A 25463-nucleotide genomic window follows, 5' to 3' on the forward strand; every position below is an offset into this window, starting at 1 on the left:
TTATATCGTATACCATATATCGTGACACAGAAATATCATGATATTAAAAATCCATATCGTGATAATAGGGCTGTTCTGTCTTAAAAGTAGTCTATTATTTACTGTGAAGCTTTAGGTGTATTTATTGTATAATTGTTTTAGTTTGCAGTTTATATGCATGCACTAAATATTCTGCAATATTATTTGCTGCATTATATTTTATATTTTATGCTATATTATTTATTTTGCCACGTTATGATTATACTGTTATACTACTATACGATATTCCTGAAATGAATGAATTATTTTAGTTTTCCTATATCGCCAAGTATACCGTTATCGCGAAAATACCCTGAAATATCGTGATATTATTTTAGAGCCATATCGCCCACCCCTTGTAGGGACTTTCCAAGTCTTGCACCTATACATGTGTTAGTGCATGTATAGGAGATAAAGCCTACAGGATTAGACCAGGCTGGATAATACGGTTTACTTGTGAGAGATTATGTGGGTGTGTGAATGCATCTTTGTATGTGTGTATATGTTTTTAAATGTGGGCACACTTATAGCAAGATTGAGCGGCTGTTTATGTGCATACACACAAAGAGGCATTCACACAGCAGTGTTTTTGTGTGTGTTTGTGAGCGTGATAGAGATCATGGCTGACGAGGCCAGCAGTTTTACTCGGTCATGGTTCTGGTCCAGGGCTAATGGCTGCTACGGACCATGAACTGATAAAAAGCTGCTTTTGCTCTTGCTTTCCCTAGATACTGACCCCTTCACCCCCCCTCTGAGCCCAGTAGGGGTCCAGGGCTGGCTGATTGGGTTGGAGACCTTTTGCTGGAGACTGTTTAATTTTTTTTGTGGGTGCTTTTGTGAAATGTAACCTAGTTTTTAGGGTTTTAGGGTGATTTAGCATTTAGAATAGTAACTACAACTAGCTACTTTTGCTATATAATGAATTCAATTACATGATTACATATAGTGTACACTTATTTTAAGTATCACAAAAGAGAATCTAAACCAGTACATTAAAACATGTCTGCAATGGGCAAACAAGCCTCAGAACTGGAATGGAAAAAGATTGCCTGGTCTAATGAATCCCCTTGTCTAGCCTTAACATGGACACTTGGACACTTGAGTACCATTTCCTGGGGACATAAAGGCGCCAGAAAGAATGGGGAAGAAAACAAACCATGTTTTTGCCATGATCTCCAAGGGAACCATGGTTCAGGCCCTTAATTTTGATGTCAGATTGACATGAAATATTGTTGTAAACATGGAACACCACTTTTCATTGATGACATTGGCTTCTTTTGGTTGAATAAAGGTCAATTTAGGCTTCTGCACCAAAATAGCATAGGTTATGTATGGCATAACCTATGCTAGGGCTGTGCTGTTTATCGGTGCAGTATTGTCTACGCAACTTTTTTTGCTCCTTCATACAAAATAAAATACATTTATATAACATGCAATAATTGTTTTACTTCTGTCTTCTATACAGAGAGTGCAAATCTGGTAAAATTACTTTATTCCTGTATTTACTATATATATGCAAAATATATCACACAAAACAGAACTATTGCAATGTCAGTAGAAAAGAATGCAACAACTGTGATTGGTCCACTTGCTAGCATCGTGTTTTTTTTTTTTTCACCTTGGCCAAGATTTTACAGTTCAGTTGAATGAACATAGGTCATGGACTGTATGTACACTGATGTTAGATAAATGTACACTGAAGATATATAACTGTAACTGTAAAAGGCTGCATGAGCACAGAAAACATACCCTTATTCTACCCCAGAGTGGTCCCGACCATCTTCTCTGGCGTCTTCTGTATATTTTTTTTCATTGTAGCAGTTTTAGTTAAATAGTCCAATAAATAATCCACACAGTTTCAGCTTCCAGCTCTTGTAATGTGCTGAGAAATGTAATACGTTGCCATTAGAAATCCCTCGTCACTAAACTAGTGTTTTGGTGGTGCAATTGATTCACCACCGCACAAGTATAAATGCTCACAGTAGCATAAGTCAGTATTAATGGTTATGGTGTGTTAGTTTTTAAGACAGTTTTTCTACTCAGCGTGTTGAGTAAAGTGTTGCACTGACCTTCAACTCAACTCAAACCCTTCAAAAATATCAGTCTGATCAAACATCTCTGACATGTGCTGAAATAACAAGGCCAAGGATCTTATGCTCACACTTTAGTGCCAGATACCAAAGCAAATATGGCACCTACTGTACATGGGTCATGTAGAGTCCTCAGAGTACCTCAGTGTGTCAGAGCTGTTTTAGTAGCATGTTTTTTCGCTCAGTTTAAACGGTCTAATTGTGGTCTCTAGTATGAGTAAATGCCATGTGAGCTCTTGCTCATGAATATTCATACATGCAAACATATAAAGCTTCTAATTGGCTAACAGCACTGTAGCAGAGAATGCGACCTGCCTTCCCTCCCAGTCAATTTTACAGCTCTAAAACTCAAAAGACATTTTTTTAAGAGATACAGCCTTAGTTGTAAGTTGCTCGGTAAAGTTAACCCTTAAACTTTGCTTAACGTCAGACTCTGAGTAATGTTATCAATCAATCAATCAATCAATCGTTTTCCTGAACATTTTTTTTTTTTACAAGCTACTGCAGACAATGGATGTTAAGGAAGAGTTTCATGTGCAGCATCATATACAACTCAGAGAGAGACCTATTGTATTTCACAGAGAACAAGAAAAAGTTTATTTCAGCAGAAGGAGACCTTTAGAATGAGACCTTTTATATGCTTTTTGTATATTTTTGCTGTGATGCACCTATTGAGACTCACTTTAACCAGTGTTCTCAGTCCGCTGGGTTTACCTGGCTCAAGTACATCGATTTCCCTCACTATTCCATAAAAGCCTTATTCTCCCTCGTATTTCATCTCTTGGCCGTGCCACCCATTTTCATTTAGCGGTTGGCGCTAAGTAAGCTTGTGAAGTGGTGCCAGTAGAGATGCAATTAAGACATGCTGGATCACTTTTAATGTGCTTAAACAACACCCGGGTTGGTTTGTGTTTCTGGGCAGGCTGTGGGTTGATCCGCTAAGCAGTTGGAGTCTTAGTTTACTGGATTGTGTAAATAAGTTCAGGTAATGCTAGACAGTGAGGAGTGGTGCTTAAGTCTTTATGGCACTGTATGTGTGTGTTATGTGTGTGTGCGTGTCCTTGTTTTGCTGTATTTATCTACTTCTAGTTCTATTGTGTCTCCTCCAATACACATACACACACACACATTCCCTCAGGCTATCAGGAAGCTGCTGCCCCGAGGTCAGCCAGAGTTTACTGGTCCTCTTCAATTAGCAGGTGATGGGGGGCTGATGACAGGGCAGGTGTGATTCAGGAGCAGCTCGTGATGAAAAGCAGAGCTGATGTGCCTCAAGCCTTCCTGGCTGTCCTGCACTTATTCCATACAATAGCTCTTAGCTCTTACCTTACCCATCACAGACCCCTTCTTTAAAGTCCTTCTTATCTTATCTTTTTTTAATGACCTCAGCAAACATCTTGTGGAGACTAAGTTAGCTTGGCTTTGATGACCAATGTGACATGCAGTAATTACGCTTGTCACAAATAATACATTTGTTTGGAATATGTATTGCCCCTGAAAATAATTGTGCTAAATTATATTATTGATATTAATTGGTAAGAATATTCACACATAAGAAAACTTCAGTATCACATACATGATACAGGTTTTCAAAAACTACCTTATACTATATTATTTTTGATGTTAAGATTGGTCACAGACAGTGGTTTATTTCTGTGTTGTTTAAACTCCAGCACAATAGATGGCAGTGTTTATTCTTATGTTACATCCCAAAAAATATTTTTCTTTAGATTAGGTTAGATTCAGATCTTATAACTGCTGTATAATGGTCCTTGCTTACATGATCTCAATACAGTACAATAATATATATTAAATCTTTAAAATAAGAGTACCTTTATAAAGGGTTTATAAATGGTTTACAATTAGTTTATATTAATGGTTACTAATTAGGTTGTAAATGCCTTAAAAAACATTAATAATCAGTTATAACACATTCGAAGAAAGGGCAACAATATTGATTTGGCAAACAAAAGGTCATTGTTGCCCTTTCTACGTATGTGTTATAACTGATTATTAATGATTTTTAATGCATTTACAACCTAATTAGTAACCATAATAAACTAACCGTAAAGTAAACCATTATAAACCCTTTATAAAGGTAATCTTATTTTAAAGTGGTACCAAATCTTTTGTCTCGTAATATCACAATATTAATTGAATTGGCAAGTTCTTTCACAACAACACAGCTCTGTTTGAAAGTAGATTAAAGAATTTCATTGTCCCACCCATTCAGTTGCTACTCAGCTGTATATTCCCCATCACTAGTGATGCCACAACACAAGGAGGGTGAAGACTAGAACACGCCTCCTCCGATACACGTGAAGTTAACCTCCGCCTCTTTTTGAGCTGCTGCTGATGCAGCATTGCCGAGTAGCATCACAGCGCTAACGCTCTGAGGAAATCTCAGCGACTCGGTTCTGATACATGAGCTCACAGACGCAGCCATGTGCTGATTGACATCACCCTAGGAATGATTAAGGGAAAGAGAGCGCCATCTACTGTACCCACCCAGAAAGAGCAAGACCAATTGTGCTCTCTTGGGGCTCCAGCAGCTGATAGCAAGCTACATGACTGGAATTCGAACTACCAATCTTTTTATAAAGAGGACCAACAGAGTTAGCATAGGAGCATTTAGCTTTAAGCAATGGTTGTAAACTTCTGTTTGCATCAAGTCTTTGGAGGGTTTAAGGATCCCTTTCTCTCCCAGCCGGTACACAATCTCCCTCAACAGAACCTCAGGCCCGATGGGTCCAATGGATAGTGACACTCAGACAGGGCTATAACACGAGAGGCCGTATCGATGTGATATTGCCTCTGCAGACGACAAGATTTGTTAAGACACTGAGAGCCGAATTGAAAAGTGTGAGGAAAGGGGAGGAAAAGTGAGGGGAGGAGAATCACTGATGTGGTGATTTAACCTTTTTGCCACAGGAAGTGATGCGCCTCCTCTCCAGGCCCATTCCTGCAGATAAATAATTGATGTGTGGCAGTTGGGTGTTAGGAATAGAAAACGGAGCGGAGGTGACAAATGGCCTCCGCAAATGGGTTTCCTCCTTCGTCTTCAGTGGAGGGGAGGGGAGACAAAGGCCGGATATTGAGTGAGGGAGACAAACCTGGAAAGACTTGTATGTGTGTGTGAGAGTGTGTGTGAGAGTGTGTGTGTGGGTTTAGTAATATTCAAACCTATATTCAAACTGCTGAGCCCTTTGTCTGCGTTCTGTATTAGGGTTGCTGTGGGAACCAATTTCACAGTATACCATGGTATATGCATGGTTATTATACTCTGGCTATTTGCTTATTAACAGTATTGAGAGAAAAAAAGGCAAGCAAACCAGAGTTTCACCCGCACATGCACATCTCCTTTCCAACTTAGCCACCTTGTCTGAGAAACAAATCAGATTTTACCTTCATACAATTAAAAAATACAGTAAAATCAGCAGAGTGGAAGAAGATGTGTGATTGCCACTGTCAGAAACTAGCAAGGAGAAATCCAGCTCAGAAAAACAATTAGAATCGTAGTTAACATTCCAAAAGCCTGAGGCATTGTGTCTAACATGCTATTCTAGCATGCATAATGATTTTATGAGAGTAACAAAACACATATCATAGTTATCAACAAGACTTTGTATATATCTAACTTGATACATCTAATATAATCAGTCAGTATTAAAAATATCATCTTGAAATATCAGTTAACATTATGGCTTGCATGCTTCAACACTGTCTGTCTTAGCATCGAGGTTTTAACCTGGCTGGGCCTGGCTGCTAGCATTTTGGCTAAACCACTTTCCTAGGCTTCATAATGCAGGTTTAAAATAAGCAGCTAATGCTAATGCTGCTGCACCTAGCCTTAGTGCTGGAGAAACTTCACTAAAAAAACGGAAATAGAAGCTTACTTTCAATAAATAGAATCGCTTTACTCACCCAAAAAAACGTTTTTCAGGAGAGAAATCTGTGTAGATTAACATCCAGCGGTCGTTTGACTTTGAAAGAGAAAGGTTTTTTAAGAATTACAGTTTTGTTTACTAAGGCGCGTCCCCCAGCTTCCCAATTAAAAGGGAAACATGGCGACACCCTTGCTCACATCAGTGTAGGCATCCTTACTTATGTCGCTTATTTATAATTCTTTTTCTGTTTATTATTAGTAGTATTTTTTCAAATAGTAGTATTTCAAGGTAATCTCTTAATAAACAGTGGTATTTTATGAGACGGTTATGAGACAGTTATTTCATGTCTTTGCAACCCTGTTCCGTATTAATCAGAGGGAATTTCAAGCAGCTCTTTCCACAAACTGTCCAGCTCCAGCTCCAGCCCACAAACTCTGAGGTCTGTTCCTCTGACACGGGTCGATAAATATAGGTGTGTTTGATGGCGGCAGACAGTAGCCCGGCTGAGAGAGGCGTGCTGATGAAAGCGAGGCATAATTACAGGGGAGCTAAACCATCTGCAGCCCAAATATCTGCAGAATTAAATAAACCAAAGCCCCTCCACCAGCAGTTAAAAACCCACCAGGCTCCTGCCGGAAATATAAAAGGTGCATACTTTACTTCTTAACTCCCACCCCCCTCCTCCTCCCTCTTCTCACCCCCCCCCCCCCCCCCCCTCCAGCTACTGGTTCCACAGGGTGAACAGTAGCTGCTGCGGTTCAGGGTGGAGGGAGCTCGAGCTCCGAGCCAAAGTGGAATCCTTGCCAAAACGACTGCTTGCCAGACACACTTGTATAAACAGTGGCTGTGTTGATGAATGAGCTGTGATGTTACTCTCTGTAATCTGTGTATCATATTCATAAAAGACATTCCTTTCTCTTCTTCCTCTCCCTGTTTTCCCCGTCTCTCTCTACTCCCAGTGGACGATGACTACTTGGGATTGGGCGAGCTTCCAGAGACCTTCCCATCTGACCCGCCGGAGCCCCTCCCTCACTTCCTGATGGAGCCAGAGGAGGCCTACATCGTCAAAAACAAACCTGTCAACCTTTACTGCAAAGCCACGCCTGCCACGCAGATCTACTTCAAGTGTAACAGCGAGTGGGTGCATCAGAAGGAGCACACGGTGGAGGAGCGCGTGGACGAAACCTCTGGTCAGTTCTAGAACCTGTACCATTCCCCTTATTATTAACCCATTACACCCTGTATGTAAGCTCACATATCAGTCTTCACTCTGGAAGCTGCATTAAAATAAATAAAAAAAAAACAACAGTATTTTCATTGGCGTAGTAATAATAGAGCCCTGTGGGACTTAAAAATCTTTTTTATTTTCCAAAAAATCTAAAAATAATTTGTCTTATGTATGAATTTTACCAATCGGGTATTTAAGAGTAGTAAAGCCACTCTTAAACGCTTAAGTACAGCGTTATTCAGGAGTTTCTGTAAAGTTTCTCCAGCAACGAGCCTGGAGCAGTATTAGCATTAGTAGCTAGCTAAGCACAGCACTAGCTGTATTCTGCATTTTTACTGTGTTAAAACAAGCTATGTGAGACGAACCTCAGTGTAGGTTTTTTGGACCTTATAGTCCACAAAATATAATATGTTAATGAAGTGAGTTTACAGTCTTTTCTGCATTATTATTAATAGCGAAATATTTGAGGCTTACTCGTAAAACAAACATGTATCAACCATAGGGCTGGGCGATATTGTAAAAAACATATTTAAATATAGAGCAATTTCATTTTCTATAGTTTTTACATTACAAATGGAAAAAAACAAAAAAACTTATTTATGTTTTTTTAGAGGTGCCAAAATAGTAACAAACAGCACAATTTACAGTTAAAAATAAATAATATGCAATAATGCAAATTGATGTTTCATATACATTTCAAACTAGAAAGGCATTAAAAAAAACACTTTATTTAGCTATTTTAACTTTAAGAATAGCAGCTCCTTCAACACTACAAGCAATTTTTATATTGAACAAGTTGCAAAAAATATATATATATTTTTAAGGAAAAGTGTAAAAGATGTAAATCACTTCTACATAAAGATAGAGTTCTTTACAGGTTTCTGACACAGGCACAAGCAGATCTACCGAGATTCCCTTTAAATAGTATTATTCTATTTCATTATACTATTCTATAATGATTATGATTATGATTTCTCTAATTAATTCAATTAACTTCCCAGCACTATGAGAAATCAATTTCTGTTGTAAGCTATTATTTTAGTGCCTTTATGAATAAAGGAATGTAAATAGAAATTAAGCCTATTTAAGTTTTCTAATGTAAATAGTTTACTAAATCTTAATATGAACGAAAAGAACAGATTTCTCTCCAAAGGGAAAAATTGTTGATGTGTGGTTATATATGTTTTTTTCATTGTAGAGAATCTATTAATCAGGGTTCAAGGGGTTAAATCAGTGGTCAGCAGCCTCCAATCATATTCTGAGCGTTTCAGTCAGCTGATTAATCGATTAGTTTAGTTATTTTTTGTGGATTCATTTGTCTCTTTAAGTGAATTATAATTAAAACTGTAGATTAGAAAGCAAAAGCAGGTTTAGGCCGTGTAGATACTCAGTCTCTGTTAAAGTTTAAGAGTCATCTCATTTATTTCTTGAATGTATTGATCAGCTGCATCGACCGTGCCGCTCACACAGCACTGAAGTTCCAGGCATATTAATATAGAGGAAGAAATTACATAGATGATTCCAGGAACGTGCAGGACAGGTGTGTATTAAGATGCCGGCTTCAGAATTCAGTTCAGTGTTCAATTAGAGATGTTTTGATACTCTCAGCCCATGCTCTATTAGATTTATGATTTCATTTTCTCATGATGTTTTTGGACTTACTTTGAGTGGAGAGAAAAATATGACTCATTTCAAGTTTAATAAGCATAATCTGCTATAATAAGAAAAAAGCTCTGAGGAAGGAGGAGTGTGAGGCATAACATGAGAGTTTCGTTTTTTGTTGAGAGTTGGTTGTATGTGGACTTTGGTGTCAAACAATGCAGATTTGTTAGATATATTATATCAAATTAATAGAATAACTGTAGCACATTGTCTCATATTTGCAAAAAAAAAAAAATACAATAGAAATGGTGAGGCAAAGGTAACACAGAAAAACAATGAAATAAACGCTTATTAGAAGAGTTAGCAAGCTATATTCAATACCTGGCAAGGGAACAAAGGGGGGTATGTATACAAGGCAGTCCAGGTGTAAGCAATCAGAAGCTCGGCGAGCATGAACACCGTAGCATCATGTGATCAGGAAAGTCAGGGAATTCCGGTGAGGGAGCATGCTGGGAAATATAGTTTTTGTTGTAAAGTTTAGAGTCCTGAGCAGGCAGATTAACAAAGTCAGGACTGACAGATAATATAATAATTTGGTATTTTGGTACAATACATTTTTGATACAGCATAAACATGTAGTGCATGAGAATGTGACTCCTGTACATATATTAAATTGTATTATATTACATAATCGATAGGTAGTTAGTAGCATAGCATACATATATACCTATGCTAAGAAAGGTAAATATATTTTATTTACAGTGTAGGTTACTGTATGGAAAAAAAAAAAAATATATATATATATATATAGTATATCATTGCTTTTGGACAAAAATCTTGTATTGCTAATTTTGCCTTTTGTGATATACAGAATATAGACAAAAGTATTGGGACACCTATTGTTTGTTTCTAACAGATTTTGCCACATTGCTGTGAGGATTTGATTGTGTGTAGCTGCACATTAACGTACATTAGTATATTAACTGATGGTTTGACTCAGGAATTTGAATTTTTGAAGTTCTTTAATCTATTTTTTTTATAACAAAAATATAAATCAGCATAAAATCATCAATCAAAACATAAGAAATAAGACCCCCAAAACACTGTAGTCTGATAGGTGCACCCAGAGGCCTGAAGGCAGGCCTACTTCTGATCAGAGACAGAGACAGTGGTTTCCATTACAGATGATAAACGAGAGAGCTTCAGATATAAGATATAAGAGTATAATAGAAGTGATCTTAAATCTCTTTAGTGTTTTATATTATTTTACTTTTATGTTTAGGAGACTTTAAACTCTTTTTATTCGTTGTTCTTACCACAGTATGACTCTCTGAGGTGTATATATACTGTATGACGTATCTGTAAGAGTATGCTGTGTTATCATGCTAAATTACGGTGTGGTCTGATCACAAAGAGAGATGAAACGACAAGATAAACTCACACGTGTGCGGGGCAGTCCGACTGAGAGAAGAAAAAAACAGAGGAATGTGCATAAACACACACACAAACACACACAGACACACAGACACACAAACGAACGAGCACCCCCGAGCAGTTCACACTGTCGGAAAATCGAGTAAATGAATAATTCAGGGGCGAGTGTTTTACAGCCCCCCACCCACCCGGCCCGTAATGAGAGTGGAATTTCTCCCCTCAGCTCTGAGAGGCAGCCTTGTTAAAGCAGCAGCGCCTCTGTAAGAGATGCCCATAAAGCTGGCATAGCGCTGCTACTGTGCTGTTAGCGTGTTAGCGTGTTAGCGCGCCGCTGTGTGCGCTGCCTGTCTGGTCTCGGCTCATCGTTAAGGCTCAGATGTGGCTGGGCTGTTCCGCGCTCGACGCTCAACTCTTTTTTTCTGACACGCTCTTTTGATACGAACCCGCTGGTAACAAATCCACACGGGACCGGGCTCCAGTCGGCCCAGGAGGGGTCACACTGCTTGACAGCTAAAGAGGGACAGTTCCAAAATCTCTGTTTTGCCTGAGAGAGAGAAAAAGAGAAAGAGAGGGAGAGAAGTGGAGGAGATGGAGGAGTCTTTTTTAGGAAAACTCTATCTCTTTATCTTCGTCTCTCTCTGTGACTTCTTTTACAATGATGTCTTTTTCTTTTTCTTACTCATCTTTGTTCTTTCCTCCCTTCCTAGAAGTTGCAGTTATGGCTGGTGATACATGGTCTTATTTGCAAGTTTGGGCACCCTCGGCCTAAAAAAAATCATTGAAAATCTTTGAAAAGTGACTTTATTTTAATAATTAATTTCAAAATGTGATTGTTATATGGCTTACAGCCAATGAAAACCCAAAAATCAGTGTTTCAGAAAATTAGAATACTATATAAGATCAGTTGGTATTTTTGGCAGTGTGGGCATTGTGCCAAGTCCTGCTGGAAAATGAAATCTGGACATAACACAGTGGATCAACACTAGCAGATGACATGTCTCTCCAAACCAAAACTGACCATCATTACATTGTAATCCAGTACATTGCAGTCCAAGCTGCTTGCGGTCTAATGTGAAGTTTCCACCAATCAGGGATGGTTTGAAGAGACATGTCATCTGCTGGTATTGATCCACTGTGTTTTATTTTGAAGATTCTGATTTCACTTTCCAGCAGGACTTTGAGCTCTTTTAATGAGAATTGCTCATATGTTGGTAAGACAGGCAAATCAAACCCCCATGTTTGCCATGGAAAATCTATTTTTTTGTTCTTTAGTACTTTAAATGTAAATTGTAAGTTCTTCAACTCTTTTACAACTAACTCTCTAATTAATTGTGCAATTGCACATTATTTAATCATCATAAATAGACTCTTGACTCTTGACAATGGGTTAAGTCATGCTTATAATAATATCATAGCTCAGCATATCTCTAGGGGATTACACACACTACTGGCTTTGCTTTTCATCCAGACCATTTACTTACAGGGAGACAGAAACAGACACTGCATGAGTCAGGTGCCTTCTGGCTTCCTTAAATCTTTTCTCTCACATCTCATTTCTCTCTCTCTCTCTTTCTCTCTCTCTCTGTACATCTCTATCTCTCTTTCTCTCTCTCTTTATCTCTCTCTGTTATTGGATGTCAGTAGTGACTCATCTCTTAGTCTTGGCCGACAGACGTCTCGTCAATGGGCGTAAAACGACTCTCATTACAGAATGACACAATTAGCAGTTAGTTAAAAGCAGAGCGTCCCCCCTCGTAACAGAGGGACGTCCAGCCCTCGTGAGCTCGCTCCGTTTTCACAATCATATTTATTGGAGTGGGGAGTGGTGCGCTACAGTCCTGAGCCGAGCTCTGAATGGAAACAGGAGGCACTATTGCACTTACTGTCTGCGGACTGTTAATAACCAACAGCTCAATAGTGTCTTCAGAACACTGCGCGAGAGAAAGAAAGTGCTAGTGAGAGAGAGAGAGTGCAAAAGAGAGAGAGAGAATGAAAGAGAGAGGTGGAGGGAGAGCGAGCAGCGTGATTGCTACCTGTGGGCTACAGGGACAACTCAATTTCCCACTTTGGCAGCCAATCAAAGAGGCCCTGTTGTCTGTAATGGTTCCGGAGCCCTTGGGGGATTTTATTCTCGTTTTTTTTTATGCACTGGCCATTGTGCACAGTGCAGGAACCCGGCCTAAACAGGACACACATGTTTAGGTTTGAGTGGATAGGGAAGTGCACACAGACCCCAGACCACACAGACACACAGAGACACAGATCTTCTATTGTCTATTTTAATAGAATGCAATACATTGCATCATCAAACACAGTATACCAGTGGGAAGAGTGTAAGAGAAATCACAAATAAAATACACCTTTATAGTAGGGATGCATTGAATATGCATTGAATTTAATTTTTCATCAACATTTTCAGAAATGGCAAGAAAGCCTGAATAAATTGTATAAAACCACATTTTATTTCTAATGTTTATCCCATTTTCTCCCCCCTTTATAAGACCAAATACCCAACCCACTCATTAGGACCCCCCTATCACCTATCATCACTATCAGTAATGCCCTAGTAACACCAGGAGGGTAAGGACGAGCACATGCCTCCTCCAATACATGTGAAGTCAGACTACACCTCTTTTTGAACTTCTGCAGATGCAGCATCGGAGGAAAGCACAGCGACACGACTCCGATACATCAGCTCACAGATGCAGCCTTGTGCTGATCGACATCACCCACCCAGGCAATTGTGCTTTCTCTCAGGGCTCTGGCAAGCTTGAGTTATTTAATGTATACCTACTTTCATGGGTTCATATCAAAAGTCATGGGTTGCCAGGATATAAACTGGCAGTATGTAAACCTCATTGTTACCTCAGTGGACAGCTTAAGAAAGCCTATACCTGTATAAGTTGTGAGGTGTTATCTTGTGAGTGATGTTGTGTGGCTAACGTGGTTGACTTCAGGAGTTGAGACAATGCTAAATAGTGGGTACGAGATGGATAGGACATTTCTTATCCGAAGTTGCCAAGTGCCAATCGAGAATACAGTGGGTAGGAATGATCGGGACCGGTGGCATCTGGCTAGAATTGTCCATGCAAACATAAAAAAAGCAAGGATTTTTTTGGCGTGTTCTTAAGCTTTCTTTACGTTTTTTTTTTTTTTTTTTTTATGGGACATGCCTAAACTCATGGGACATGAAAGTTGTAGTTAGTAGTTGGCATGTGTTTGTAAAGCTTATGGCAAGCTGATTTTCATTTTTTTGACATTGATTTTTTTTCATTTAAACAGCTTTCTTAGCCTTTGACATTGACAAAGTCGAAGTTAGCGTTGAGCATGGCCGCTCGTCTTCATGTCAGTTGGTGGAGTTGGTGTGTGCAGTGCTGAGAGCAGTGATGTGAATCTTTAAGCCCCAGAGCACTGCAGAAGAACCTGCAGCAGCATCCTCCATCAGCCTTATCTCCTCCCCTCCTTTTTTTCTTTTTCTTTCTCTCTATCTTCTCCTTCCCTCTCTCTCTATCTTTCTCTCTCTCTCTCTCTCTTTCTTTCTCTGCCTGGGCTATGAGTGTCTCTGCCCACTCCACTCCTCTCTAATTTCCCCTGATTGACAGAAAAGAACCGCAGATAGAGGCTGGCCGGCCTGGTCAATAGCTATCCGAGCCGACGGAAACATGATCTGATGCCCACACTCGCCCTCCACCCTTCACTTCCCTTCCTTTTCCTTCTCTCCTCTTCTCTCTTCTTCTTCTCTATCTCTCTCTCTCTCTCTCTTTCCCTCTATTTTTCCTCCCGTTGGGTCAGAGAGTAGATTAACAGACATTTAGGCCAGGAGCAGGCTGAGCTGGAGTGTTATCTGCAGCAGGCACCAGGCCTTGTGTCCTTCTTTCCTTCCTATTCCTCCACCTCTCCTCCTCCCCCTATTCCTCCCATTCCTCCTCCTCCTTCTCTTCTGCTCTCTACTGGAAAATAAATAAAGAAAGCCTTTGCTTACTGTGGGGGTTGTACTCAGAATCATTATCTCCCTGCAAATGGATTTTTGGAAGCCAATGGAGTGGCTTTAAGGAGAAGCACCTACTCAAATGTTCCTTCATTGATCCACGTTAGAATCAGAGCTGGGTTAAAAAAAAACAAAAAAAAAAACGCATCAGATTAAGGTCGCTGGGATTGTTTGAGATAATAATAACTAGACAGATATCATTCAGGTTCAACTCAGCTCCCGGATGTAGCAAGTAATGAGAGTTTTGACCCAAAATAAGAAGAGTAAATTAGCGTAGTAAAGCTGTAGTAAAGAGTGATTTAATCGACATTGGGTTAAAAAAAAAACCTGCATCAACAATGGTACTTGGCTCATTTAAGCTTATAATTTGGGCAAATATCTTTCAAGTTCACCTCAGGTCATGGACGTACTGACAAATTTTGAGTAAGCAAATCACCATGCGGTTCAAAAACACCATCAAAAGCATCAAAATATGGTCGCTGGACACACTTGAGCTAATAATTGAATGAATATGGGTCAGGTTTACCCCAGTTTATGGAAGTACCACGTTGCGAAAGTTCAGACCCAGAATAAGTGGAGCAAAAACAAAGAAGCAAAATTAATTACAATTATTTTAAAATAATTAAAATACTGGATATTGGGATTTCTTAAGTGCCGTAACTTTGATCTGAGGCTCCTGGATGATGATGTTGCTAAGCCATCAGCAGCCGGAGTCAGAGAGAGCACAATTGGACTTGCTGTCTCTGGGTGGGTAGATGGTGCTTTCTCCTCTCATCAGTCCTGCTGTGGAGTTAGTCAGCACAGGTGTCTGTTAGCTGATGTATCAGGGCTGGGGATCCGGTGCTTTCCTTTAAGCATGTTGGCTAATTAGTGATGCTGCAACAGTAACAGTTACAAAAGAGTTGGTGGCTGACTTCACACATGCTAGTCTTCACCTTCTTTTTATTTGGGAGCGTTGCTGGTGATAGAAGGAGTGCATATGTACTGGAAATGGGTAAAGGGAAGAACATTAAATATATAAAAAATAATAATAATTGGATGGATATTAATTATTCAGGTTCACCTCAGCTTCTGGAAGTACGGAGAGTTCTGAACCAGAATAAGAAGACTAAGTATGAAAGTTGTGAGTAAACAGTCAGTGCCAGGTTAATAATTTGCATCTGGTTCAGGTCATTGGATGCATTTTAGGTGATGGACAGATATCATTCAGGTTCACCTCAGCTACAGGAAGCACCAAGTACCGAGAGTTCTGGCTCTCTGAGAGTAAGAAGAGTAAGTAAAAAGTTGTGAAGTGAAAAAGTGAAGTGAGTTCAAAACTTGCATTTAAATAAGATCACTGGTAATGTCTGTCTAGTCCTTTCCAATGAAGCGAGCATTTTATATATTGAGTCATGTTTAATTCCTCTGCTCTGCACATATCGAGGCGATATAGTCCAGGCAATAAATAGCCACCGGACACTCTGTGCTTTTTAACCGTCGGAGCCGGGCTGACTCAGATGCGTCCTGAAGGCTCCTCGGCCCCTGCACTTAGGCAAATAAGCCGGCCGATCCATGCCACACGCCTTCTCCCATTCCCCAACAGTGAAGCGCTGCCGGTGCTAATCTCCAGCGAGCCGGCCCATTGATCGCTACAAATGAACCTAAGTTAATTATGTGTAGTTACAGTGGTGTAATGCACACCCCGGACAGGCCATCACCCCGATTGAGAGATGGAAGCGGCGTGGAAGAGAGGCAGGCTCTTCATTTGGGGAGGGAGACTCATGCCCTCGCGCCCTACCGCCCTCAAACCCCCCCCCCCTCCACTCCACCCTCCCCTCCTCCCTGCCTTACTGCTCCAGCTCCCCCATCCGACTCTCCCCGATCAATAACGAAGCTAATGCTAATGATGACAGCCATGTTAATAATGTATCCATTTCCAGCAGAGCTCTCCATAGGCATAAAGTTAGAAATAGACATAGCAGAGAAGGAGAGGAGAAAATTATACATGGAAGAATCATCTCATACCATTCGTCTGCTGAGAAATGTAGGAATCTGAACATATCTGATAAATCCATAGTTACGTAATTTGCTGTAATCACTGTTGGTTTTTTGATGGTTACATTGCTGGATACAGGAATTAAAATGACTATTATGACTGTTTCTATTATTGACTCAATTAGGAATAAGTTGAAAAGTGAAAGTTGCGTAGTGGTTGGTGTGGCACAGCGGATAACACCACCACCTGTCAATCAGCTACCACACCATGTGGGAGACTGGGATTCAGTTCCCGCTTTGGGTGACTATGCTGCGTTACACCAATAAGAGTCCTTGCACTCCTTTAAAGATTTGATTGCATTCAGTAACAGGAGGGTTATTAAGGCTAGGATGTTGGTATTGAATGGAGCGCCATCATTCCAGAAAATGCCACAGCTCAGTTCTGATTGGCCTAATATCCCTCTATCCTGTTCATTTGCCAGTCCTTCTTCTCTTCAGGCAATAGACAAGCTGTGTGTGTGCATTTGCATATTTGTGGTCAGCAATGGGGTTAAGTTAAAGTAGCTGAATACATTCATATTAGGGCCTTTTTTACACCAGCACTATCTTCTAGAGATAGGAGGTAGTCTTGATCTGGTCCCAAACGAACTCGTAACGGAGTCGTTCGCTTGTGGTAAGAATGTGATCCGGTCTCGATCTGAACCAGATATATCAAATATACTCCTTTCATTTAAGCTAAACTGCTGATAAGGCGCAGTTTAATCTGATATATTAGTCAGATAATGCTAATTACCATAGCTATGAACAAAGCCTGTCTCTGCTGCTCCATGCTGTTTACACAAGTAGTATGTGCTGCGCTCACTGCTCACAACTGTGTGACTCCTTTAACTATGCGTAAATCTGCGCTGCACATCCCATTGAAACACTTTGAATCTTTGATGCTTCACACTGTATATATGTATATACAGTATGTGCATCAGGTTTATGCCTGTGTGAAACCAAACCAAACAGAAGGAGAAAATACTCCAAGTAAATGAACTAATCAACTGATCTGGACCATAGAAACCAACTACAGGTCTGAAAACGCCCTTATTAGAGATGTCCACAAACCACTGAGCTCACATGCAGTAGTTCTTCCTTGTATGTGATCCTTGTAATGTTTTAAAAATACAGGTTTTATACTGTAGAGTTCGAGGAACTCTCCTCTCTGGAGAGCGTTTTTCAGAAGCAGTTCCCAGTGTTTTCAGTGACCGTAAACACTGTTTTCACGAGGCCTGGAGACTAAAATAAAAATATGACTTGAAAAACATACACTCGCAGAAGAGCCGGTGTGTGTGCATTAGTGCAGAAGCAGCCCAGGTTACTGATGAGTGTAATTTAGTGCTGCAGTTTAGACGAGCAATTTTAAGGTTGCAGCTCATCCTTCCCTCCAATGTTGTTTATTCTGTTCGCCAGTTGAAAAGCAGACAGTGGCCACGCTGAGCTTCTGCCAGGCTGACTGAAGTATTTTTGGGTTATCCACAACCTTTTACTGTAGTCCCAATCAACTGATGTAAATAGGGAACGGAAACGGCAGTAAGCCAGCTAACTGATAAGGTTTGTTGGCAGCAGTTTTTATTGGAGGTGTAATCATCTCTTTTATATCTTTTTTTTTTTTCAAATCAGCTGCTCTATATTTGTTTGTATAATGTGTGTGAAGCTTTAATGGCAAATAGATTCATAGAAATGTATTTAATGGTCATTTGAATGCAAGGTTTCATGTAAATTCTCTCTACAGTAAAGTTGACAGAGGTTGTAGGTTGTAGGTTTTGTTATGATCACAGTAAACACACTGACTGCCATGCCAAAAGTCATGGGACAGGAACTAGATATATTTGCACCAGATTGTCTTGCACCTGTAGAGAAGTATTGCCAAAAGAATTGGACTATTTAAAACAGATACACATGATAAAGGTATGAAAACATGGTATGATTACTGTATAAAAACAATAACCACACTCTGGTGTGGATTAAAACAACCAGACCAAGACCTGCTAGTGTGATCTGGTCTCGATCCGACCCAGTTATCAAAAATACTCCTTTTATTTGAGCTAAACTGCTGATAAATCGCAGTTTAATCTGAAATATTAACCAGATAATACTAATTTCCACAGCTATGAACAAACACTGTCTCTGCTGCTCCACGCTGTTTACACACTGAGTGCAGTATGTGCAGCGTTCACTGCTCGCATCCGCGTGACTCTGATTACACTGTGTACATCTGCACTGCACGTCCCATTGAAAACATTGTGTAAGAAAACGCAGCGCCAAATTTTCAGCGCTCAGTGTTAAAGCAGCTTCACACTGCACAGATATACGCACTGGAACACAGTATCTTCTTCTCGCCATATTTACATTCTTGCTCCTGCACCAGACAGCTCTGACCAATCAGAGGAGCCCATGTGCCGACGTGCATTTTGGTGCATTTGGGTTTGTTCCTGTGTGAAACCAAACCAAACCAAACAGAGGGAGAACCCATCAACTGATCTGGACCATAGAAACAAACTACAGGTGTGAAGAAACACCCTAATTTCCCTAAAATTTCAGCTTCTGTTGATCAGTACCTACCAAATATGCTCCTCCTGAGGAGTCCCTGCTTCCTTCAACAGGTCAGCAGAACTGTTTTGTTGACTTGCAGAGGGAAGAACCTACACAATATTAGATAATAGGAAGTTTTAAAGCTTTGTCTTTTTTGTATCTCACACTCACTCACTCACTTACTCATAGAGAGATAATAGCTCATCATTTCCAATGCAAACCAGGCTAATTATGATGTAAGCAGAGGTAAGAGGGCACTTACAGTAGTTGTTGTTGCCCCAAGCCTTGCTGTGCTCACTTTCGTTTCACATCGTTCACTTTTTTCCCTCTGCTCAGTGAAAGAAAACACAGTTGGGAGAAGCGCGAGTCTAAATAATTTATGGTCACAACGGCACGGTTCATAAACAAGGTCAATTACGTCACATGTCAGTGAACGGTGGAGTTAGCTTCTCCTGAGAGCGGGTGGGAGATGAGGAGAGAGGGAGGGGGCACTTTTCCTGTAAAACTGATCCCCCAACACCCGGCTATTCGCTTTACTGTCGTTTACCACGCGTTCCCTCTCTCTCCCGGGGGAAAAAGAGCGCCGGGGTGATGAGTCTGTTAGGACTGTTCACTGTGCCGTGGTGAGATTCTACTTGTGGACTGGGTAAAATGGTTAAAATGAAGTTTTCTGTGTGTCTGTGTCTATGTCTATGTGTGTGTGTGTGTGTGTGTGTAGTATCCAGCTTTTCTCCCATTTCATCGCTTCTCCCCGTCAGGCTTTGATGTTTCCGGCTTCATCTGAGTGGAGAGCGGCCACATTGTCAGCGCTTGAATGGGAATTTTAAGGATTGTATACATGAATAGTGGATGCGAGGCCTTCAGAGCATACATATGGAGATGAACACTGTGCACAATAGTGTCTCAAATAAAGTGACTTCATTCCAGCTCTTAAGATAAGTGTAAGTGTAACAGAGGCCTGTCAAGTAAATACTGAAGTAAATGTTGAAGTAGAGATCATCCATCTGAATGTGAGAAGCTACTTCGTGACGAGTAATGTGAAAACTGTTTCCGTATAACTGGGTTATATATAAATATATAAAACAGTAAAAGCTGAATAAAAACTCTATTAATGTAATATTCCTTTTTGAAAATTATTAGTAAGTAATTGCATCCTGGTCATGGAGTTTGATGAGCTCCTCACTTCAGATGATCATCACGATCTTCAGTCTATCATGTTTAAACTACTCAAACACTAGACTTCCCCACAGGAAGACACACACAGTTAACAGCTAGCAGCTAACATCTCATTACACAGTGTTAGTGTGTGCTGTCTGAGGCTGGATCTGTTCTAGAATTGGATTGGGCTGATTCTTTTTTCCTCTGCAGAATCTAATCCAGCATTTTCTGTTGATATCAGTCCAAAACCAATACCATCAATACCAGTAAGCAGTGCAGCGAGAACTTGTTACTCTCTACCTCTAACTATTCCCTACAGTCAGCCCTTTACACCTCAAGCAGTGCTTCAGGGTCAGCATCTCTCTGAGCAGAATGATGTGTACCTTCTGTCCAGTCAGAATATTCTTGTTTTTTATCACGTTTTCTTTATTGATTTCTCTCTACACACACTCTTTCTCTCTCTTTTCTCGCTCTTTCTCTCTCTCACACTGATACAAACACACAGTAAACCTCCACACAGCTCCACATCTGATGTTTTACAGGCGAGATGAAGCCTAAAGACCTCTAAACACCTGATTGGCAGCTCGCCTCCTCGTCTCACACCCTCCCAGCACCCTCTTTAAATACTGCATGAGCGCTCAGCTGGCGTGCAGCGGGTGCAGAAATCTGCTCAACGCCAAAAAAAAAAAAAACCCAAGCCCGCCCATTAATCAGCCCATCCATTAAAGACAGCAAACACTGAGAAATAAACTCCCACAGCCCCCCGAAGCCACTGCAGGGACAGGGACCGGGAGACAGGGGGACGTGGGGACGGAAGGAGCGAGGGCTGAGCTGTGAGGATGGTGTGAGAGGACTGAACGAGTGGTGAGGGAAGGCTAATGGGGGAGAGGAGAGGAAGCGTCATTTGCATGGAGGATTATTCTAGCTTTATTTCTCAGGCTGCTGTCTCTGGCTCTGCAAGTCAATCAGTACATGTGCCTGGAAGCCCTCCGGGGCTCATTGGGCACCGTGACACACACACACACACACACACACACACACACACACACACACTCACACACACAGTCATACACACAGGCTGCGACACACACACACACATACACACACAAACTTGCACAGATGCACAGTTAACTTTCTTTTTACAGTCAATGTATTGCATTTAACAAATTTATATTGCACATACAGCATTTATGTGCATTAATGTGGCGTGGTGCAGTGGATAACACCACCCCCTCTCAGTGAGCTACCACATCATGTGGAAGACTGGGGTTCAATTCCAGGTCTGTGTGACTATGCTACATGTGCTACACCAATAAGAGACATTGGCCCAACTTTGTAATAGAAATAACCAGCTAAATGCCTTAAAAATGTAAATGTAAAAATAGTCCGCTGAAGCTAGAAGTGTGTCCCGTGACTTTTGACTTCTTTTGGATGTGTGTGCTGACATTTCTCGCCAGATGCCACTGGCCACAATCATTAATGTGAATTGAAGAATCTTAAATATCCCATGCATACCCTGTCCCATGCGTACCCTCTTTTAAACCTCACTTCAACTCCCAGAATTCATATCACCTTGCCATGAGCATGTTGGCCAGTGTACAGCCTCTCTAACAAGATAACACCACAAAAAAAGGACAGATGTATGCATGCCTAAGCCATCCCTTCACCTTTCATTATTTTGAATACAAAAGAGAATTCATAGATACCTCAACAGGTGTCCAGATCCTGATGCAGAAAAGCACTTCCAAACCATTATACTCCCACCACCACGCTTCACAGTTTGTATGATACTATATTACTATTACTTCAAAGGTTTTTTTTTTTTCCATAAAGGGGACCATGTTTGCCAGAAAGCTCTACTCTATATTTCTTGGTGAGCAAGGATAATATAAGTGTGTTATCACACCTGTACAGTTGTGGTCAAAAGTTTACATACACTTGTAAAAAAACATAATGTTATGGCTGTCTTGAGTTTTCAATAAGTTCTACAACTCTTATTTTTCTGTGATAGAGTGATCGGAACACATACATGTTTGTCACAAAAAACAGTCATAAAATTTGGTTCTTTCATAAATTTATTATGGGTCTGCTGAAAATGTCACCAAATCTGCTGGGTCAAAAATATACATACAGCAACAAAATTTGTCAATTTTGGTGATGTAGCGAGTTGTGTCAATCAAATTAGCTTCATGTCATGGCCTCTTCACTTCTTGTAAGTGATTCTGATTGACTACAGCTGTTGACTTCTCATGAGCCCATTTAAATAGGGCTCATTTGACCCAGTGATTAGACTCAGCTACAAAAGCTACAATGGGAAAGTCAAAGGAACTCAGTGTGGATCTGAAAAAGCGAATTATTGACTTGAACAAGTCAGGGAAGTCACTTGGAGCCATTTCAAAGCAGCTACAGGTCCCAAGAGCAACTGTGCAGACAATTATACGCAAGTATAAAGTGCATGGAACAGTTGTGTCACTGCCACGATCAGGAAGAAAACGCAAGCTATCACATGCTGCCGAGAGGAGATTGGTCAGGATGGTCAAGAGTCAACCAAGAATCACCAAGAAGCAGGTCTGCAAGGATTTGGAAGCTGATGGAACACAGGTGTCAGTCTCCACAGTCAAGCGTGTTTTACATCGCCATGGACTGAGAGGCTGCCGTGCAAGAAAGAAGCCCTTGCTCCAGAAAAGGCACCTTAAGACTCGGCTGAAGTTTGCTGCTGATCACATGGACAAAGATAAAACCTTCCGGAGGAAAGTTCTCTGGTCAGACGAAACAAAAATTGAGCTGTTTGGCCACAACACCCAGCAATATGTTTGGAGGAGAAAAGGTGAGGCCTTTAATCCCAGGAACACCATGCCTACTGTCAAGCATGGTGGTGGTAGTATTATGCTCTGGGGATGTTTTGCTGCCAGTGGAACTGGTTCTTTGCAGAAAGTAAATGGGATAATGAAGAAGGAGGATTACCTCCAAATTCTGCAGGAAAACTTAAAACCATCAGCCCGAAGGTTGGGTCTTGGGCGCAGTTGGGTGTTCCAACAAGACAATGACCCAAAACACACATCAAAAGTGGTAAAGGAATGGCTAAACCAGGCTAGAATTAAGGTTTTAGAATGGCCTTCCCAAAGTCCTGACTTAAACCCCATTGAGAACATGTGGACAGTGCTAAAGAAACGGGTTCATGCAAGAAAACCATCACATTTAGCTGAACTGCACCAATTCTGTCAAGAAGAGTGGTCAAACATTCGACCTGAAGCTTGCCAGGAGCTTGTGGATGGCTACCAAAAGCGCCTAGTTGCCGTGAAAATGGCCAAGGGACATGTAACCAAATACTAATGTTGCTGTATGTATATTTTTGACCCAGCAGATTTGGTGACATTTTCAGCAGACCCATAATAAATTTATGAAAGAACCAAATTTTATGACTGTTTTTTGTGACAAACATGTATGTGTTCCGATCACTCTATCACAGAAAAATAAGAGTTGTAGAACTTATTGAAAACTCAAGACAGCCAGAACATTATGTAACATTATGTAAGTGTATGTAAACTTTTGACCACAACTGTATATGTCTGCTCTAGTCCAAATCAGTTAACGGGTTTGTAAAGGTAAAGCATGGTGGTGGGAGTATAATGTATTGGCAGTGCTTGCTCTTGTTGAGGTATCTAGGAATTATGTTTTGCGTTCAATATTTTTTAAATAATATGCTTTTGATCAGTACTCAATATTTATTTGTCTGGTACACATTGTTTCTGAACTTGTGAGGATACTATATATTAGTGTGTTATCACACCTGTATATATTTGCTCTGGTCCATTTCAATTAAAGAGTTTGTAAAGTTAAAATGTGGTCCAGTCTGTAGCTGGGTTTAGATTGAGGTCAGATAACTGGTTTTACCACAAATAAACCACTTCAGAGTTCCTTTTGGACCAGATCAAGGCTGCGTCCTCTTACTGTGGGCCTCTGAGCATTCATTTTGATCCACTTTTGAGTGTGATTACTGTGTTCACATCTGCTCTAATGCATTGCACCAATTTAACCAGACTAAAAAGTGCTGGTGTGAAAACGACCTGAAGTTTATTGGAGAACTTTTCTTTCCTATTCAGTCGTTGGCAGTTCCTGGATGATTTTATGTCTTGTTCTTGGATATGTTTTGATAGGAAGTCCAGTCCAGAGAAGAATGACTACTGTTCCAGACTTCAGGAATCTGTCTTCTCTGCTATAAACCTCTATAAATCATACTAAATTTAATTCAGGAGTAAATCAGATTTTCAGACGGTGGAAAGCCTTTTTCCACAGTGCTTTTTACGTCAGTGTCAGTGCGTTCATTAAACCAATCGGTCTTCAGTTCTGCTCCTGGAGAGCTATTTACCTGAAAGACTTTGGACTCAACCCTGATTTAACTAATTAGTGCATTTAGAAAAGCCAGATTGGCTGTTAGAGTTGGGTTAGTTGGAGTTAAAACCTGACGAAAGAAGGTTTAACCAAGTGGTTTCCAAAGCTAAATTGTTTATAGTTGTTATCCAGTAATTGATGGGGTTAATCAGGAAAGTTCATTAAGTGAAATTAGGTGTTACTAAGCTGCTGCTGTTGGTGGATCAGAACAAATCTTTGGGATGGATTGGAGAATCTAGAACCAAAGAGTTCCTCTGACTTAGTTAAAATATATCAGCTAGTTTTAAAATCAGGATATTACTACTTTTATTACAAAAACATATAATACATATTGCTTTTTACTAAATTTATATGTTTGCATTTATTAGGCACTTATGAAAGTGATGATTTTACGGTAATTTTAACAAAACGTGAGTATTTGACACTATAAAATAGTAATACATGTACAAATAAACTTTAATCTAATAAAAAAGTAATAATGATAATAGTATTCTGTTGGTCATTATGTTGTTGATATGTTGGTTAGAATAACACAGAAAAATGCCATGTCCATCACTTTTTAAAATTATCCTTAATTAATTAATCCAGATAAAATGTATAGTATAATTTATCGTGATATTGATTTGAGAAATTTTTGCATTTGTTTTTCACTTTTTGAAGTAAAACATAAATCTGGCATTTGTTCTTTAGTATGTGCCAGTAATAAATTGACCAATAGAAAAGCTCCTAAAAGACTTAAATCTTTAAAAAAAATTGACTTATCTTTTTGACTTCCATTGTTTTAATAATAAAAACATAATAAGGCATTTTCCTGCTTCTGTAAAGATTCTTATTTTATGACTCAAAATTTAATCCTAAGCCTAATTCTAAATTTAGTACTTAAAAATAAATGTTTCTGTATACGTTTCAGCTAAAAACAAACAAACACACTCATACACTCTCTCTCTCTTTCTCTCTCTATTTCTGTTTCTCTCTCACACACACACACATATACACACATAATCACACACAAAGCTCTTTCAGTGCTCATGGAAAAACACACTGCAGAGCTAGAAGTAATTCCATCCTCTGTGAGAGAACGACAGCTGCACAGAGTGGTCCTCTCCCACCTCTAT

At 40.0% G+C, this 25463-nt stretch overlaps 1 protein-coding gene across 2 annotated transcripts in view; it reads left to right on the top strand.

Moving 5' to 3' along the window:
• The window catches only part of unc5cb (unc-5 netrin receptor Cb), a 259433-nt gene that overhangs the window by 107576 nt on the left and 126394 nt on the right, over window positions 1–25463 (top strand). For both annotated transcript variants that reach the window (XM_022680899.2, XM_022680900.2), the window contains exon 2: window positions 6955–7185. In XM_022680899.2, the coding sequence (XP_022536620.2) occupies window positions 6955–7185 (231 nt within the window). The remainder of the gene's footprint in view (window positions 1–6954; window positions 7186–25463) is intronic.

The sequence above is a fragment of the Astyanax mexicanus genome, chromosome 20 (genome assembly GCF_023375975.1).
Source record: "Astyanax mexicanus isolate ESR-SI-001 chromosome 20, AstMex3_surface, whole genome shotgun sequence".
In the NCBI taxonomy this organism is placed as follows: domain Eukaryota; kingdom Metazoa; phylum Chordata; class Actinopteri; order Characiformes; family Acestrorhamphidae; genus Astyanax; species Astyanax mexicanus.